Source organism: Pelodiscus sinensis, chromosome 2, assembly GCF_049634645.1.
Source record: "Pelodiscus sinensis isolate JC-2024 chromosome 2, ASM4963464v1, whole genome shotgun sequence".
NCBI lineage: Eukaryota > Metazoa > Chordata > Testudines > Trionychidae > Pelodiscus > Pelodiscus sinensis.
In genome coordinates this window covers 110,542,085-110,560,394 of record NC_134712.1, presented here as the reverse complement: position 1 = coordinate 110,560,394, position 18,310 = coordinate 110,542,085, and the positions used below count along the sequence as shown (strand labels likewise).

Below are 18,310 nucleotides of genomic sequence, written 5' to 3'. Positions count from 1 at the left end.
CTCCACAATGACTTTGACTTTGTCATTTTTGAGTGCTCCTTTAGCCTCTCGATTGTCCAAGGGTCACACTGATTGTTTAGCAGGCTTCCTGCATCTGATGTACTTAAAAACATTTTGCTATTACTTTTTGAGTTTTGGCTAGCTACTCTTCAAACTCCTTTTTGGCTTTTCTTAATTATTTTTTACACTTAATTTGACTAAGTTTATGTTCCTTTCTATTTTCTGCTCCAGGATTTGACTTCCACTTTTTAAAAGATGTCTTTTTATATGTCACTGCTTCTTTTACTTGGTTGTTAAGCCATGGTGGCACTTTTTTGGTTCTTTTACTGTGTTTTTTTAATTTGGGGTATACATTTAAGTTGGGCCTCTATTATGGTGTCTTTGAAAAGTTTCCATGCAGCTTGCTTTTTGTCACTGTACCTTTTAATTTCTGTTTCCTCGGTCAAGTGTTAGGAATGATATCACCTAGTAATGACTTCCTCATTCTAGTGTTAGGAATGATGTTGCCTAGTAATAAAACAGCCATGAGCAGATAATGTTCAGTAGCTATGAGTAGGCATTGTGACAAAGATTTGGCTATAGGATACTAATAACAAAATGAGAAAAGGGTGAAAGACAAGTGGCAGCATCAAACCAAATGGGCCTGTGCTATCTATCTCCTCCTGAACACTTAATTTTCGTTAGAAGGCTCATTCTCTACAGAAGTAGCTTATGCTGATCACTTCTAAGGGCTATGTGCCCTACTGCCGTTGCTTTAAGAAATGTTTATTCTACAGTGGGGAAGTAGTCTAAGCCGTTGTTCACACACCTTGTTTAATAATTGCTTATGTGAAACATTATTTTACAGTCCTGTAATCGTCAGAAGTATCTATATTGCCTAGCAGCAGACACAAATCTTTGCCAGGAAAAATAACGAGAGACTTCTTGTAGCTCATTGCTTCTGGTAATTTATTACATGATTGTTATAATAGAATCAGCTGCTTATCTTTCCACAACTGTGAATGCATTTGATGAATCCTGGAGGGCATTCTTCCTAACTTTGCTTTCCCCTAATGGTAGGTCTGCCTTTCCACTGGAAGAAAAACTGCATCAGAACATTTTAAAGTCTTAGACTACCAATTGTTATATACACTGAGCTACAAAGGTAAAAATGTTTGCTAGAGATGCCTAGTTCATATAGTTTGTATATGGCTTTGAACTTTCTCCCAGGTTAGGAACCGGCATTACACCTGAGGTTTCTACGTGGGTCCATCACTATATTTCACCTTCCTAACTGTAGAGGAATATACATACCATAATAATTCGATATATTATTTTATGTTAGTTTTGGCCCAGTGCTGTGTCTTATACCAGTGGACTCCAACCTTTTTAAGCACAAGTCAATTTGAATTTAAGTCAAATCTCGGATCTACCTCAAGCCCAAATATCCTTGCCCTGCGTCCCATCCCGCCCCTTCTCTGAGGCCCCACCCTGTTCACTCTGTGGAGATGGAGTACGGGGGTAGGGGAAGGGGAACACCATGACATCAGTGCCTCCCTTTCTTGCCTCCCTCAGCTTGCACAGCAAGCAGGAGTCTCCCAGGGGACAGCTCCAAGGCAAAGGGCAGGAGCAGCTTGGCAGTGGGAGGAGAGGCAGCTAAAGTGCCGGCACTTGAAAGGCTTTTGGCCAAACCAGTCAGGAACACCTGCCAGTCTCCAAGGTTTACCAATAGATTTACTGGTTGGTGACCACTGATTTAGACAAAATTGCTGTAATAAGCCAGCAAATGGTGCCTACCTGTGAGTAGCCAAGTCCTGAAAGATCAGGCGAGACGCTCCAGGAGACCATGACAATTGGGAGGATCTGACGGGTAAATGCCATCTTGGGCAATGTGTGGTGGTCTCGGTGGAAAGAAGAAGGACTAAGTTGCTCTTGGAAGCAGGTGCATGTCCGCTCAGGGAATAGGAGGTGTGATGGACACCGCTAGAGTGGGACACAGGGTGGACACTTTGGATTTAAATGCATGTGTGAAGAGTGAGTAGCTGAGAAGCAGTGACCCAAACAGGCTGGAGGCCTAAACTGAGCAGCAGTGGAGCAGCTCCCTCACCATGCTAATGCCTCTCAACTTTGTGGTGGGATTAGAGGTCTCGGGTAGGTGCAGAAGGTTGTGGACCCCTCTGAAACAGGGGAAAGGATTGCTTTATTGTTTCCCTGTTGTTGTGGAATTCCCTTAAGTCTCTATCCCAGTTAGGCCTTTTGGTCTGTCCCCATTCCCTTGCCTAATATTCTTTTATATAATTGGTTTGAACTGCCTTCTGTGTGAAACTGGATTTCATGGCAGGAGATTTCAGACACACCCAAGCTAAGGGGAAAGATATCTAACGTGAAGAGAAACAAAATACAGGACTATGTAGCACTTTAAAGACTAACAAGATGGTTTATTAGATGATGAGCTTTCGTGGGCCAGACCCACTTCCTCAGATCAAATAGTGGAAGAAAATAGTCACAACCATATATACCAAAGGATACAATTTAAAAAATGAACACATATGAAAAGGACAAATCACATTTCAGAACAGAAGGGGGATGCGGGGGGCGGGGGGAGGGACCTGAAGAGGACTGGCTCACTACTTTAGGCTCACAGCCCCTGGGGTTGACATGTTACTATTCATTGGCAAAACCAGATATTACGGCAAAGCTAAGGCTATATGGTGGTACATCATCCCTAACCAATGCAGAGCTCAGCAAAACTCAAATGTCTTAAAAGCAGGCGATGCACCGGTGGGGTTGCCCTCACAACCTTAACTTTGCCCCTTTCAGCAGTGGCCCAATAATCCTGGTAACACAGGACTTGAACTCCACCAGCTCCACAGCAGCTGAAATGTACAAACTCTTCCCTCTTGCCCACTGGATTCCCCTTAGTATAATCAAATGAGTAAAGTAAAAGGAAGGGCCCCGGATTCTCATCCTACCCATGGGCAGCTCTGCTGGCTTTTCCTCAAGATGCCTGGACATGCAGTTGCACATGTGAACCAGGGTCTCTTGGGACCTGCCATCTGGAGTAGGCTACACTCAGCTCTGGGCTAGGCAGTGAGGCTGGGGACAATCTTTTCCTTCCCCCAAGCCTCCATCTCTGGGGAAGAAAACCCTGGGGCATGTGCTGCTTGTCCGTGAATCTGCTCGAGCATCAAGTCAATAGTAACATCGAAATGTTTGCTGCTTTGTTTACTCTTAGTTCAAATCATTCAAGGTTGGGAAAGGTTTTGAAATACCTTCACAGTATTATGTAGCTCTTACACAGCACCCAGTGTCACCAAAGCATTCACAGACATCCTCAGAACAACCCTGGGAGGTAAATAAGAAAATACCATCCCCGTTTTATAGATGGGGAGAAACTTGAGAGAAAAAATTCCAGTGATTTGCTCAAGTACTCTCATTATTCTCATTGGAAATATGGAGCAAGGTTTAAGAGCTCTGCACCCAACTAGGAGACAGCAACCCAGCTAGACCAATTCCCCAGCTCTGGGCAGAAGCAGTGAGATCCTTCACTCATCCATAGGCAAGCAGCATCTCTGCCCAGGGGCTCACAACGCAGCCCCAGACTCCCATCCATTCCAGGACAGGAAACAACCAGGCCTAGAGACTCTAGGACCAGTCTCAATTACCTGGAAACCCCAGCCCAGTAAGATGCCAGAGCCAGCTTGTCATTTAGCAATATCTGTGTTCCTAAAGCATTTTCCAGGAGCCATATTTGTCAGTTTCTAGTGCTTATAATCACGACAGTTGCCACCACTTGAGAGTCAGTGCCAGAGCAGGGGTTAGAACAGGATTCCTTTTCATCAGAGGAGTTCATTTACTAAGGAAATCCTAGGAGGTGAAAGCATGTGCAGTGAGTAAAAAGCAAGAAAGTATGTTAAACATTCCAGAATAGTTTGTGTATATATTTATTATGTCTTACTGGGTTTTTATTTATTTATTTGGTCTATTGAAATAGCCATGTCAATCTACTTGGTTCCATTATTTTATCTGCTCCTGCTAGCAGGTCAGACACACACCGAACTACTGAAGTAGCTGTGATTGATTATGTATGTTTCTATCAGTTGCATCTAGAACCTTGACCTGTATTATGAGAATGAGATTTTATAACTCCAGAAAATTCATGTCTGCATACCTGAGGCCAGGTACTGTACAACTTGACCATATCTTTGTCCATATTTTTGAATGACCCTTTTGTTGAATTACATGTGGACTCAGTTATTTCAAAGAGATTGCGTGTTAAGATTCACTAAAACCCAATCACTTCACTTTTCTTCTTGCTCTTGTGTTTTGGGGATTTTTTTTATATAACTTTTATGAACTTACAGTGTTTTCCTTTCAATAGTCTATTAATGGTTGGGGACTTGGATTGCAGATGGTGAAGAAACATCTTAAGACAGAATTATGCATAATCACATTACTGGAGATGTGGGATGATTGAAATTGCAACTGTATGAACATAAAACAAGTAGAAGTTATTTTTGCATCAAATGTCATATCCTGTTATTTGGGGGGGGGGGGGTTCCCTCAAAGGGTGGTTATTTTTGTCTTTAAAATTGGCACTTGTCGTTACATTTTCAGTACATTATCCGTGTTGTGTAGTGAGAAACTGAGGTATAATATAAAAGCATAGCCTCTGATTCTGCAATTGACAGGGTACCCATGCACAGTAAAATACAGGCTTGAACTCTCACTTTCACTAAGTACATCCCTCATCTTGAAATCCCTCCCTGCCATTTTGGGCACAATAGGCGTAGGGAGGGAAACTACCAACATTTGATTACTATTCGCTATGTACAATGTCCTCATTGCATTGTTACAGTACTTCTCCTTTTCACTCCATCCTCATTTGTCTGTTTCATTTGGCCATAGATATACAACATGAGATCGCTTGGGAAGGAACTCTTTCAGTAGTTATTTAGACAGGGCATACCACAGAGGAGCCCCACTTTAGGATCAGAACCTGTAGGCACTATTGTACTATTAAATAATAATGGAAAACAAAGTAGCTATTGTCAGCAAGTGAGTCAGGCTAAATACTGTACATTGCACTTTGATATGGTATCTTTCAAGGTTATATCCCAGTATACCTAATCTGACAATGTTTGACATAGGCGTGTATTGCTTTGAAATCAGATTAATGGTTTCTGCATTTATGAAATTAAAAGTGAAGAGTCATTTAGATTTAGCATAAATCTTAATAATAATTTAGTTATATGTTGTGAAAGGTGGCTTTTTTTTTGTCCAGACTAGTGCAATTTTATGCCTTTCCTGCATGGATTTATTTTGTGAAAAACAAAGTCATTGCAGTGGGCTGATATTTCATTAGGAAGACCCTGCCCCCACCAACCACTAAGTAGGAAAGGAAAGAAATGAGTGCAAATGATAGTCTCTTAGCATTGCATTAAGGCATAATCATTTGCAAAGAAGCAATGCCTGGTACAGCGTTAACAAGCTACATGCTTTCTGTAAGATATGCATGCAGGTGGATGTAATTTAAGGTGGACCTCAACATTTCATTCATATTGAGTTCAATTTGTTTGAAGACTAAGGACAGGGTTCACAAACAGGTTTAAGCACTTAACTGCTAAATTAAATGCATAAACCCCAGAATCAGGCCCCACTGGGATTCATTCCCTTCTCTGCTCAGCTGCCCCCAAACATTATAAACCAAGTGCCTAAATTTGTGCAGTAAGAGTCCCTAGGGGCCTATATTTCTTTCTCCAAGTATGTATATTGCAGCTCCATACTAGGCAGCCAGCTGCCTGAAGCCAGAGTAATGCACAAACCAGGAGAAGACATGCATTCCTCTGTATGACTTGCCTGTGGGGCCCAGTCTGGTAAGCATGCTCAGACCTCATCTACCAAGTTCAGGATCCTATTGATGCACAAAATGGCTGAGAAGGGATGTCCCTTATAACATTTAGCTCAGTGGTAGAGTACTCAACTGGATTGAGATACTTCAAGTTCAAGTCCCCCCTCTGTTGGAGGAGAAGGAATTTGAATAGGACCTTGGTACTTCACAGATGAGTGATTAGCATCAGGAACACAAGTTTGCCAGATGAGTGCACTAGCCACCAGCCTGCAGAGTCACTCATGCTTGCTTGCTGTCTCTGTCCTGTTGAGTCGTTCATTATTTATGCACCATATAACAGCTTCAGTATTAGGGCAGAGGACAAGCAAATGAGTGACTCTGTAGCCAGATACTTAGAGAACTCAGATGGGAATTGGAACTTCCAGGAAACAGTCCTCTCCCCCTCCCAGGCTCCAATGACTCCCTTAATTTATCCACCATAGAACAGCTTCAGTTGGAAAGTCTGGAGCCCCTCCCCCTCATTAGAATATTCCATAGCTTAGGCGCTAGAGTGCTCATGTGAAAGAACAGATTCTTGTTCAAATCCCCATTCCTTTTGGGGGGGGGAGGTACTTTAATCAGGAAGGGTCCTCCCACACCACCAAACCATTTGGCTAAAAGTTATAAAAGAGGGCCTCCTTTCACTTTCCCCAAACTTCTTGCAAAAAATGGCTAAGCACCTCACCCCAACAGAGGGTTCGGTGCTGAGAATCCCAGGCAGAGGGAGGGGCCTCTTTGTAGCTTTGACTTAGAAGCTTCTCTCAGGCTATGTCTACACTACAGAATTTTTGCGCAAGAAGCTTTTTGTGGAAGAGATTTTTCCACAAAAAATTCTTGTGCAAGAGCGCATCCACACTACAAAAGCATATCACAAAAGTGATGCGCTTTTACACAAGAGCATCCAGACTGCATGGATGCTTTCTGGCGAGACAGCTCTAATTCCTATTCACAAAATAACCACCAGAGCACCTGTGCTTTTTTCAATTGGCCCTTTTTGCACAAAAACCCCGTTGCCCGTCCACACACACTTTTTGCACCAGAACTTTGGTGCAAAAAGGAGTTATTCCTCACAGAAAGAGGATTACCTACACCTCAAAAATCCCTCTGTTCTGGTGATTAACTAAATTTTCTTGAGCAAAAACGTGCGAGAGGTGTGGATGCTCTGCGGGTTTTTGCACAAAAACCTTGTAGTGTAGACGTATCTTCAGGGAGCTACCTCGTATTCTGGCTTTTTTTCTGAATCCACCTCTAAGGTCTAACTCAGGCTTTATGGATTCTAGGATCTGGGCACCTGGAAGTTAGGCATAGAAACATTCGCCATCAGCATGTCTAAGTGTGTTTGTGAATGTAGACTTAAAGGGTTGACATAAGATCTCATACAGTAGCATTTAGGAGTTCTCCTTAACTATTGGAGCAGATGTTGAGTTGCTTTTGGACAGATCAGCTGGCTGGAGTGGAAGTAAAATGGAAACATATAAACACATCTGGTAAACTGAAGACCACTGATATAAACAGCTTTCAAATGGTATAAAGAACAAGTCTACCTCCAGTAATTGGAGACATTGGCTTCAATTGTGGCTGAATGAAATTGGGGACGAGGGGAAGTGGTAATCAAATTTATTGATTACCATGTATGGAGAATACCTAACTTCTAAAATTTTGTACAGTAGCTGTCATTGCACATTACCTCTCAACTGTTCCACAAAACTGAAAACCGAATATTGATCTCTTCTTGTAGTTGCGTTTTACCCCCTAATAAAATGTAGGAGGCAGTTTCTATTCCAAACTGCTAGAAGTAGTAGCTTGTTCCATGTTCAGGCAAAACAATAGTAAACCAAAAAGTACTTAGTAGAAAATATATAGGGCTTTATTTTTTGTTTAATATTAAGCATTTTGTGGAGTTTACAGTCACTTTTAAAAAGCAATTTTCACTATTGAAAGGACATGCATGCTTTTACAGTTCAGTACATTTAAGGCTTTATCATGTTTGAGGTATGGATGTTTGACCATATGAGCTGTTCAGTTCTATTTGCATGGCTGTAAATATCCTCTGATCCCATAAGAGCAGCAGATGGCATGTATTTTTATGACAAAAGATATTTTAGTTTTTCAGAATCTCTTGCCCAAAGTGACTTTTCACAGACAATTTATTATATAGTTCTTTGATTTAAGAATTTTAAAAAACAATAAAGAAAGACTGTAAACCATGATCATGTACTCCTCAGAAGTGATCTTTATTATCAAGCTAGTGCTTTCCAATTCTCAGTGCACTAATGAACCAGGCCTGTTTTGAAAGTCTGTCCTTTAAGTAACACAACCACTAATTAAATAGTGTATTACAACTGTCTTTAAATAATACAAGGAAGATTAGCTTTGAAGGACTGACAAACCAGTTAAAAAAAAAAACACCAAATACAACATGGGACTGAAGTTTTCTGTAGTACATCACTAATCAGAAATTCCTACATCACACTATAGATACTATTAACTTTTCCAGTTTTATATGGTGTCATTTCATTTAGCTACTACTTTGGATGTAGTTTTCATAGCAAAATAGCTGACATTTTATGGCTAGTCTGACTGATTAAATTGAGCACCTGTAAAATTACATAACTATTGGATTATGGCAAATTAGATCAACAAAAGCTTTCTAATAAAATCTATACAAAATACTTTTTACAATACTTGTTACAATACTGTAACAAACAGTTTTATACCTTTAAAAGAACAGAGTATATACTCATTTTGGACTTAAAAATGGCAGATTTAATGTAGTTATTAAGTCTATAATTCCTACTTTAAATGCAGGTTTTAATAGTACACATCCCAGTTGACATTTAAAAAAAACTCTCCACAACTCATTGGAAGGTACAAAGTCCTTAGAAGTGTGGTGTTGAACAAGTTTATAGATCTTGGACTATTACATAACTTCATTAGCATCAGAGGAATTTGTATAATTGTTAGAAACCAGGATTGGATACGTACTTCAATAAGGAAAACAATCGTAAAATATTTCTTCCTCTAACACTCTCATTTCCTGTCTTATGTAATTTAGTGAATTATTGTAAGAAGTGAGGAATTTTGTAGTTCACTTTTATGGTCACTAAGAAAAAACACTACAGTTAAATGGGTATTAACAAATTCACTTGTGTTTTGGTGAATTAGCCAGAAAGTCAATAAGCCAAAAATACGAAGTTACTTTGATTTTATGTAACCTCACTAGTTTTCAGATGAGCAGCAGGGATGTAAATCTGCAGAATTAGGGCCTAATATGAACATTTTGTTAATAAAATATTCTGGTATCATAATTAAATCTTAGGATACCGTGGCCACATCACTGTAGCATTCACTACTCAGAGAGCTGTATTCTCAAACTCCCACTATTTGTGCTTTCACTGTTTAACTTCACAGTAAGGAACTTGCACAAGGAAGCAGCATCCATTCAGAAGCCAGTTGTTGCTCCAATTTGGCCCTATTACTTGCTTATGGATATGAATGTACAAATCACCAATACAGAGTTATTCTTATAGGATAAATTAAAGTCATGCAATTTTAAGAGTATACAGAGCAGCAGCTAAGTCTACAAAAAGTTTTCTAACAACATTTACAAGTTGTCTATTAGTAGTACAAATACTCAATTTTGGCAAGATATTTATACACTACTATATAAAATCCTATCTTTTAGCCCTATGGATTTTATTACCCGCAGAAGAAATAAAATACAAGATCTCCAGTATTTCTACTATTGCATAGTCTTAAGAAAAATTAAGGGAAATATGCATTTCAGATTCCCATTGTAGGATAACAATGTAACTTGCACAGAAAGTGCACCATGAAACAGCACTTCTATCGATGTCCTCCGTATTTGGCCACCCAGTCTGTTCTTCCATGTACTGGTTGAATTGGAGGTGGGCGAGCCAGGATATTCATGGTTTTTGCTGCTGGATTGTAAGTAGGGCCTGGTAATTGAGCACGAGCAGCTTTGGTTTTCCAAGAATAATCTGAAAGAAACAAAGTCAGAAGCAGTAAGGATTAAAAGTTACCTGTGTCACCATTTCAGAGAAGAAAAAAATCCAAAATATAACTATTTCTGACTCATGGATGACAAAGATGTTGAGCTGAAAGAGAACAACTCAGCAAGTCAAGGCACTCTGAATAGGTGCAGAGGAAATGCTGAGAAGAAAAATTCATTAAAACCCATTTTAAGACCTAAAGGTGGTGTTGAAAGACTTAGCTAGCAAGAGCAGAACAACAACATTGTGCCTTGATATTGTGGTCAGTCTTAATGATTATATGTATAAGAGCAGAGAGAGAGAGAAAGAGAAAGGCCACTTCTGTAGAAGTTGTGAAACTGATGCTGCCTTACATCTTCGCAGGTGGACATGCCAATTATGCACGGTCTGGCCTGTATTATCTGTGGAATCCATGCCAGGTAATATCTTAGAGCAGTTCATAAAAGGTGAGTGTGAGGGGGTTAGCACTCACCACCGTATCCCCCTGCCGTCTGTCTTCCGGAATTGGCTCCCTTGGCAGGTGGGGTGCCTTCTCTGGGGTGGTGTCTCCCCTCTTTACTCCCGGCTGCGGCGTCCTCTTCGCCACACTGCCCTCCGGCAGTGCCCAAGTCTGTCTCTGAGCCCCCCTTCCGGGGGTTGATGTCCCTCCAGTGGGCCTCCTTTCAAGCCCTGCAGTCTGGGGATTTGCGGGCCAGAGCTCCCCTAGCCCTGCCTGGCCTCCCCAGCCCTGCCCTAGCTCCAGGGAGCCTCCTCCTCCCTCAGCAGCCAGGTTCTCACTGCTCCTCCACAGCAGCAGCCCATTCTCTATTATAGCGCCCAGCTGGGCCCTAATGGGCTAGTACAGCCTCAGCTGGGCTAAATTCCCCAGCCCTGGTTCAGGCCGGGGTCTGCCCTTAAAGGGCCAGTGCAGGGCGAGCGCCCTGTCACACACCCTCCCCCTTAAGTATCTCTCCCGGGGGGGGAAGGGGAGGGAAGTACCCTAACGCCCCAATGTACGCCTTAGCTGGGCCCGAAGGGTGTCTCTCTCTTCCTGCAGGCTCTCCACTCTCAGGAGCAGCCTACTCCCCTCTTCCAGGGTCTGGACTCCCACTGCGGTCCTCTCGACCACAGCTGGAGTCTGGGTTCCCACCGAGGCCCTGCCTATTCCGAGGCGGGTTCCCCATTTTGCGCTAGGCCTTCGGGCCTCAGCCTTCCCCTTTCTAAAGGCTCTTATCTCCCCCACTCCCTCCTGGGGAGTCGCCTTACGCTGGCTCTCTTTCTGGGCCCTCCGCCCCCCTCCCTGGGGGCAGTGCCTTTTTATGTGGCCGGCTGCGTGGCAATAAAAGCACTGTTTGTGCCTCCCCTGGGTCCTGGCCCCCCGCCAGGCCCTTTGTGGCTTAGCCCCTCCTCTCGGGCTAGCCGGTGCCCTGTAGGTCTCCCTGGCGCACTCCCTCTTTAGGTGCCCAGGTTCCCCACAGGCCCAACACCTTCGTAACCCCCCTGTTGCCTTCACAGGGGGGACTCTCCCCCCATCCATCCTATCTGGGTGGGACCTCCTTTCCCTGACCCAGTAGCAGCACTCCCTCCTCCTGTGGCCCCGATGTCCGCAGGAGAAACAAGTTGGAAGTCCAGGCCCGGGCTCCCAGCCCTTGGCGCCTGTGTGTCCCTGGAGTCTGGGTGCCCACCCTTGCAGCGGCCTGACCAGCCTTTTCTGCTGCTCGGCAGGCTGGGCCACCCACGGCCTCCAATAAATGTCCATCTCTTTCTGTAATGTCCCGGGTCCAAACCAGCCCCCTTGGTCGCAGGGCAGCAGGCCCAATGGCCCGAGTTCACCAAAGTAGCCCCCTTGTATCAGGGGGGGACCGCACGTGCCCACATTCTCCACCATCTGTGAGGGGGTTAGCACTCACCACCGTATCCCCCTGCCGTCTGTCTTCCGGAATTGGCTCCCTTGGCAGGTGGGGTGCCTTCTCTGGGGTGGTGTCTCCCCTCTTTACTCCCGGCTGCGGCGTCCTCTTCGCCACACTGCCCTCCGGCAGTGCCCAAGTCTGTCTCTGAGCCCCCCTTCCGGGGGTTGATGTCCCTCCAGTGGGCCTCCTTTCAAGCCCTGCAGTCTGGGGATTTGCGGGCCAGAGCTCCCCTAGCCCTGCCTGGCCTCCCCAGCCCTGCCCTAGCTCCAGGGAGCCTCCTCCTCCCTCAGCAGCCAGGTTCTCACTGCTCCTCCACAGCAGCAGCCCATTCTCTATTATAGCGCCCAGCTGGGCCCTAATGGGCTAGTACAGCCTCAGCTGGGCTAAATTCCCCAGCCCTGGTTCAGGCCGGGGTCTGCCCTTAAAGGGCCAGTGCAGGGCGAGCGCCCTGTCACAGTGAGCAAGTCATGCATCATGTTCTAGGAATATGAAATGTGGAGTGACATGTACATTGAAACTAAGGATGTTAAGAACTGATTGACTAGTTGACTATCCGATAAGCAAATGCTTATTGGCTAGTCAAGTTGACTAGTCACACTCCCGCCCTCCCCCCGCACTCTTTGCTGCCTTTATGAGGGAGTACTTCAAAGTGGCAGCGCCACACGGAGCCTGGTAAGTTCCCAGCTGATCCTGGGTTCCTTGGAAATGCCACATGGAGCCCGAGTTCAGCTCTGAGTCCCCCACTGGGGACTCTTGTGCATTTCAAAGGGTAAGCGTCCACATAGAGCCCAGAGTCAGCGGGACTTCCTGCTAGCCCTGGGCTACACACTGACTTCCACATTCCTCCTTTGAAATGTACAAGGGCCCCCTACAGGTGTCCTTGTACAATTCAAAGGAGGAATGCGGAAGTGCCTATCAACTAGTTGAGTAGCCGATGGAAATTCCATCAACTACTCCACTAATAAATTAACCGGTATTTAACATCCTTAATTTAAACCACCTTCATGAGGTATGGCCACAGCAAAGATAGCATTCATTGGGATCACCGTGAGGCCAGTCTAAATAACATAGGAGTGGGATATATTAGGAGAATGTGATGTGTTTAGCTGGACCTGCTGGCTACCCTTTCTGATTAGCAGAAAGGAATAGCCTAGTGTCATTGGTAGATATGCATCTGGTAAGATGATAAGTGCATATGCGATGATGAGGTAGGCGTAGACGAGAAGGGCTTTGTGATTCATCATGGTCACCCTTTTATCCTTATGTCTATTTTTTGAGCATAAGAGGATTTCAGAATGTTTGTAGTAGTTCTTGACTGCGTGGATAATTCTGTAATGATTACCTTATACTCTTAGAATGTTCCATACGGTTTTCAACTTCACAAAATAAACTATGTAATTCTTATTTGTGTGAGTGAGAAATAAGTTTGTAGAGAAAGATAAGCATGAAGGACATTGCTATGTCCAGATGGTCAAGGAAGGAGGAGGAGAGTCCAGGCAGACAAGGGACTATTAGAAGCCACCACGTCTGATGACCAACGAGAGACAGATTGATGACCCTGCAGCTGAGGCAAGTATCACCTGAGTACAATATAACAAGAACCAAAAGAAACCAGGAAAGAGTGACACCCAGAAAACATCACCAAAATGCTGATTAAAGATGACAATGAAAGAAATGTTGAGAAATACTCATTAAGGAACAACTGATTGCAACATGATGCTGTAAAACCTATAGACTTGCATGGGAAATGATCATTATAAAGATGGGGTCTTTTTCAATGGAACTTTGGTTTTGCCCTGAAAAGCCTCAGAGCATCAGCTTATAACTGACAGATCAATTCCAACTTAACAGGCCATTAGGTTGATTATGGGTATAGACTGGGAACTAGAACAATGTCAGCAGGCCTGGTGTCTGTGTCTGTGTGCATATGATGCTTTTTACATTGTATTCTCAATAAATGTGGCATATTGCCTTTTCCCCTGAAAAAAGCTACTGTGTACTTCTTATAAGCATATCATTAGCTTTTACATATGCATCTTGCTTGCTAGAAGACATTACAAACATTAATACTACCAGTGAGGCACAAATACAAAAGATACACAAATACAACAAAGAAGAAATGATATCAAGGATTACTGTGGATGAAACAGGTAGGGAAGTCATTGATAAGCAGCTAGACCTGTGCACTGATCTCCACTATACACCAGAGGCAATAATAAACATTGTCAGTAACACAGTGGTATCATCTTCAGTCAATGCAGACGATGTACTTGGAATTGGAACTCACCAACCTAAGAATTTTAACTTAGGGTACATCTAGACTACATGCCTCTGTCGCCAGAGGCATGTAGATTAGGCTACCAGGCATAGGAAAATGAAGCGGCGATTTAAATAATCGCCAGTTCATTTAAATTTACATGGCTGCCGCGCTGAGCTGACAAACAGCTGATCAGCTGTTTGTCGGCTCAGCGCTGTAGTCTGGATGTGCGGGTGTCGACATCCAAGGCATTTGTCAACCACCCAGGTATACCTCATCCCAGGAGGCATACCTGGGTGGTCGACAAATGCCTTTGATGTCGACACCCACGCATCCAGACTACAGCGCTGAGCCGACAAACAGCTGATCAGCTGTTTGTCCGCTCAGCGCGGCAGCCATGTAAATTTAAATGAACCGGCGATTATTTAAATCGCCGCTTCATTTTCCTATGCCTGGTAGCCTAATCTACATGCCTCTGGCAACAGAGGCATGTAGTCTAGACATACCCTTAGGTGGCTCACAGGATTCTAATATCAAATATACTAGAGATACTGGTACAGGTTGGTCCGGCACCCTTGGGACCTGACTTGTCTCAGATGAGGGATTTTCTGGATCCCTGTCACAGCCCCCTTTTCCCAGCCCCTGGACTCCCAGCCAGCTCCCCACTTCCTGCTGTCCCCTCATCCTAGAATGTTAAGAATCAATAAAAAAAGGGACAAAGAATAAGACAGAGAATATCTTATTGCATCTATATTTAACCATGGTATGCCAACATCTTGATTACTGCATACAGATGTGGTTGCTTCCTCTCAAAAAAGATATATTGGCATTGGAAAAGATTTAGGAAAAAGCAACAAAAATGATTAGGGGTTTGGAACAGGTCCCATCTGAAGAGAGATTAAAAAGACTTGGACTTTTCATCTTAAAGAGGAGACTAAGGGGGGATATGATAGAGGTCTATACAATCATGAACTGTTTAAGATAGTCAAAACAGAAGCAGACCGTGAAGAACTTCAAAAATATCTCACCAAACTGAGTGATTGGGCAACAAAATGGCAAATGAAATTTAATGTGGATAAGTGTAAAGTAATACACATTGGAAAAAATAACCCCTATTATACATACAGTATGATGGGGGCTAATTTGCCTACAACAAATCAAGAAAGAGATCTTGGAGTTATCGTGGATAGTTCTCTGAAAACTTCCACACAGTGTGCAGCAGCGGTCAAAAAGGCAAATAGGATGTTAGGAATTATTAAGAAAGGGATAGAAAATAAGACACAGAATATCTTACTGCCCCTGTATAAAACTATGGTACACCCACATCTTGAATACTGTGTACAGATGTGGTCTCCTCACCTCAAAAAAGATATTTTGGCCTTAGAAACGATTCAGAAAAGGGCAAATATAATAATTAGGGGGTTTGGAACAGGTCCCATATGAAGAGAGGTTAAAGCGACTGGGACTTTTCAGTTTAGAAAAGAGGAGACTGAGGGGGGATATGATAGAGGTATATAAAATCATGAGTGGTGTGGAGAGGGTGACTAAAGAAAATATATAAGAACTAATATAAGAACTAGAGGACACCAAATGAAGTTAATGGGTAGCACGTTTAAAACTAATAAAAGAAAGTTCTTCACACAGTGTGTAGTCAGCCTGTGGAACTCCTTGCCAGAGGAGGCTGTGAAGGCTAGGACTATAACAGAGTTTAAAGAGAAGCTAGATAATTTCATGGAGGTTAGGTCCATAAAAGGCTATTAGCCAAGGGATAGAAATGGTGTCCCTGGCTTCTGTTTGTCAGAGGCTGAAGAAGGATGGCAGGAGACAAATCGCTTGATCATTGTCTTCGGTCCACCCCCTCTGGGACACCTGGTACTGGCCACTGTCGGCAGACGGGCTACTGAGCTAGATGGACCTTTGGTCTGACCCAGTATGGCCGTTCTTATGTTTTTATTCTTTCCATTCTTAGAAAGGTAGCCGTGTTAGTCTATAACATTAAAAATGATGAGTAGCCCTGTGGCACTTTAAAGCAGGGGTGGAGAGCCTAATATGTCCAGGGGCCAGATGCAGCCCCCAGCTTTCCTGGATCCGGCCCCTGAGGCTCAGGGTCCCCCCAGCATCAGGGAGCCCACACTGGTGAGGGGAGGTTTTTTGGGGTTTTCTTTTGGGGGAGGGGATTGTTTCTTACTTGTGTGGAGCCTCACACTGGTGAATCAAAACTCATCCCTTCTTCATGTTTGACTTTATTATCAAAGAACTTAACAATAAGACAATGAAGTACACCTCAAATCTGTTCCCCTGGCTTTCCTAGAGTTCCTACCTAAGCACTTACTGCAGCACGCTAGATCTTCTTTCTATGGCTAGATCTATACCACATACATCTTTCAGTAGCTCATATAGACTGCAAGTATTCCAGCATGGGAATAAATAACAACTTAGATGATGAGGTATATACCTACTTGAATCCATGTAAACTCAAGCACAGCTTAGACAAGCTACACTGCTATTTTTTTGCAACATAGCATCCCATTGCTTCCCTCCTGACACATTTTCATTCATTCATGCAACTAAATGTTGCAGTGTGAACACAGCCTGCTTTTCACTGAAGCATACACTACAGCTGTGTCTACACTGTCCACTTGCTTTTCCGGAAAAGCAATGATGATCTAATGTAAAATCGTCATTGTTTTTCCGGAAAAACTATGCTGCTCCCATTCGGGCAAAAGTCCTTTTCCGGAAAAACTGTTCCGGAAAAGGGCCAGTGTAGACAGCACAGTAGTCTTTTCCGCAAAAAAGCCCTGATCGCGAAAATGACGTGCCAATGTAGACGTGCTTTTTCCGGAAATACTTATAACGGAAAACTGTTCCGTTGTAAGCATTTCCGGAAAAGGGTGCCAGTGTAGATGTAGCCTACATGTATCCTCCGTGACAACACCAGTGGTATGCAGGTGTACCTTAAAGAGTCACTCCTATGTCCCTTATGGCTGGACCAGGTAATGAGTCACCTGCAATAGTGTGTTAGCAAAAAGTACTTCATATTTTTATTGGGAGCATAACAGGCCAGCAGATAGGGATTTCAGACACCTATTGCCAGCTTGCTACAGTCCCTTTAACTAAGTGATCCCCCTGAATTCTTTTAGTGCTTGATCACAGAAGTCAAGGTGTGTCTTTCTGTTTATTTCAATGGATCTTTGATCCCTTACAAGTCAGTTCCTCCTGTTCCTGATAATTTTTATTGGTCTTCTCTGAACTCCCTCCAGTTTGTCAATACTATATCCTTCTGGTCGAAAGGTGCCCAGAATGTGATGTCTATTACAGAAGAGATGAGGTAACAGTTATATACAGTGAAAGCTAGTATTGGGGTCTTAAACTGCTCAATACACATATACTGCATGATGAAGTGTAACAGGTCCTTTCACAATGCAGAACTACATCAACTGTAGTTATAGTCAGTCATTTGAATTACAGGAAATAAAAGGCAAAATAGCCTAGCTGCTTTACAAAAATTCTATTAACACAGCAGCATTAGTCTTTTTAATAATGCTTTAATCTCATCTCAGAGCCCAAATATATAGATGACCAGCACTGACACAGAGATGAAAAGAAAACAAAACCCATCTTAAATGCCAATCCAAGGGAGACCAGTTAAAACAGGCTGTTTAGCAGAGGATACAATATTTTAAAAGTTATGAATAATATACTAACAACTTTGGGGCTGAAAGCTTAAACATTTGGATTTATCTATGTCATTTTGAAATTGTAACCAGCAGATCCTCAAAAAATGTCATTGTGTTATATCTATGTACACCAACTGATTTACACCATTACAGATCCACTCCAGTATATCAAGAGCATAAAAATACCTCTTAAAAACACTTCCTGGAAATTATGGAAATTGAACAGCCCTTCCTCTGCTAATGGCACAGTATATGACAGGGTTATGGAGATATTTCTTACCTGATGCTGATGCACCAAGAGGAGCTAGCTGTATTCTTTGCCCAGCTGATCCAACTTCTTTTTTATGAAAGGAAGGGATATATCCTCCAGATGGGTTGTAAGCAACACCTGCAAAACCAAGATTTTCCATTGATGTACTAAGTTTTAAACTTTTCAGGCAGATGCAGGTAGCCAAACAGATCTTTATTTGCTTTTCATGGCCACTTTAAGGCTTACTCATGGTTCAACAAGCCTGCAAAGTATCCATTTTATATAAGAAACTGATGTCTGTTTAGAAACTGTATGTGTGTGTGTCAGCTGAAATAAGTTTATTTTAGTCTAACTT

General features: G+C 43.0%; 1 protein-coding gene across 3 annotated transcripts in view; it reads right to left on the bottom strand.

Annotated features, from left to right (window-relative positions):
- Positions 1–8,079: 8,079 nt before the first annotated feature.
- Positions 8,080–18,310, bottom strand: part of MAK (male germ cell associated kinase) — a 57,311-nt gene continuing 47,080 nt past the window's right edge. For all 3 annotated transcript variants that reach the window (XM_075921268.1, XM_075921265.1, XM_075921264.1), the window contains 2 exons: positions 17,986–18,093; positions 8,080–9,870 (listed from right to left, as the gene is read on the bottom strand). In XM_075921268.1, coding sequence (XP_075777383.1) covers positions 9,716–9,870; positions 17,986–18,093 — 263 coding nt within the window. In that variant the 3' untranslated portion in view covers positions 8,080–9,715. The remainder of the gene's footprint in view (positions 9,871–17,985; positions 18,094–18,310) is intronic.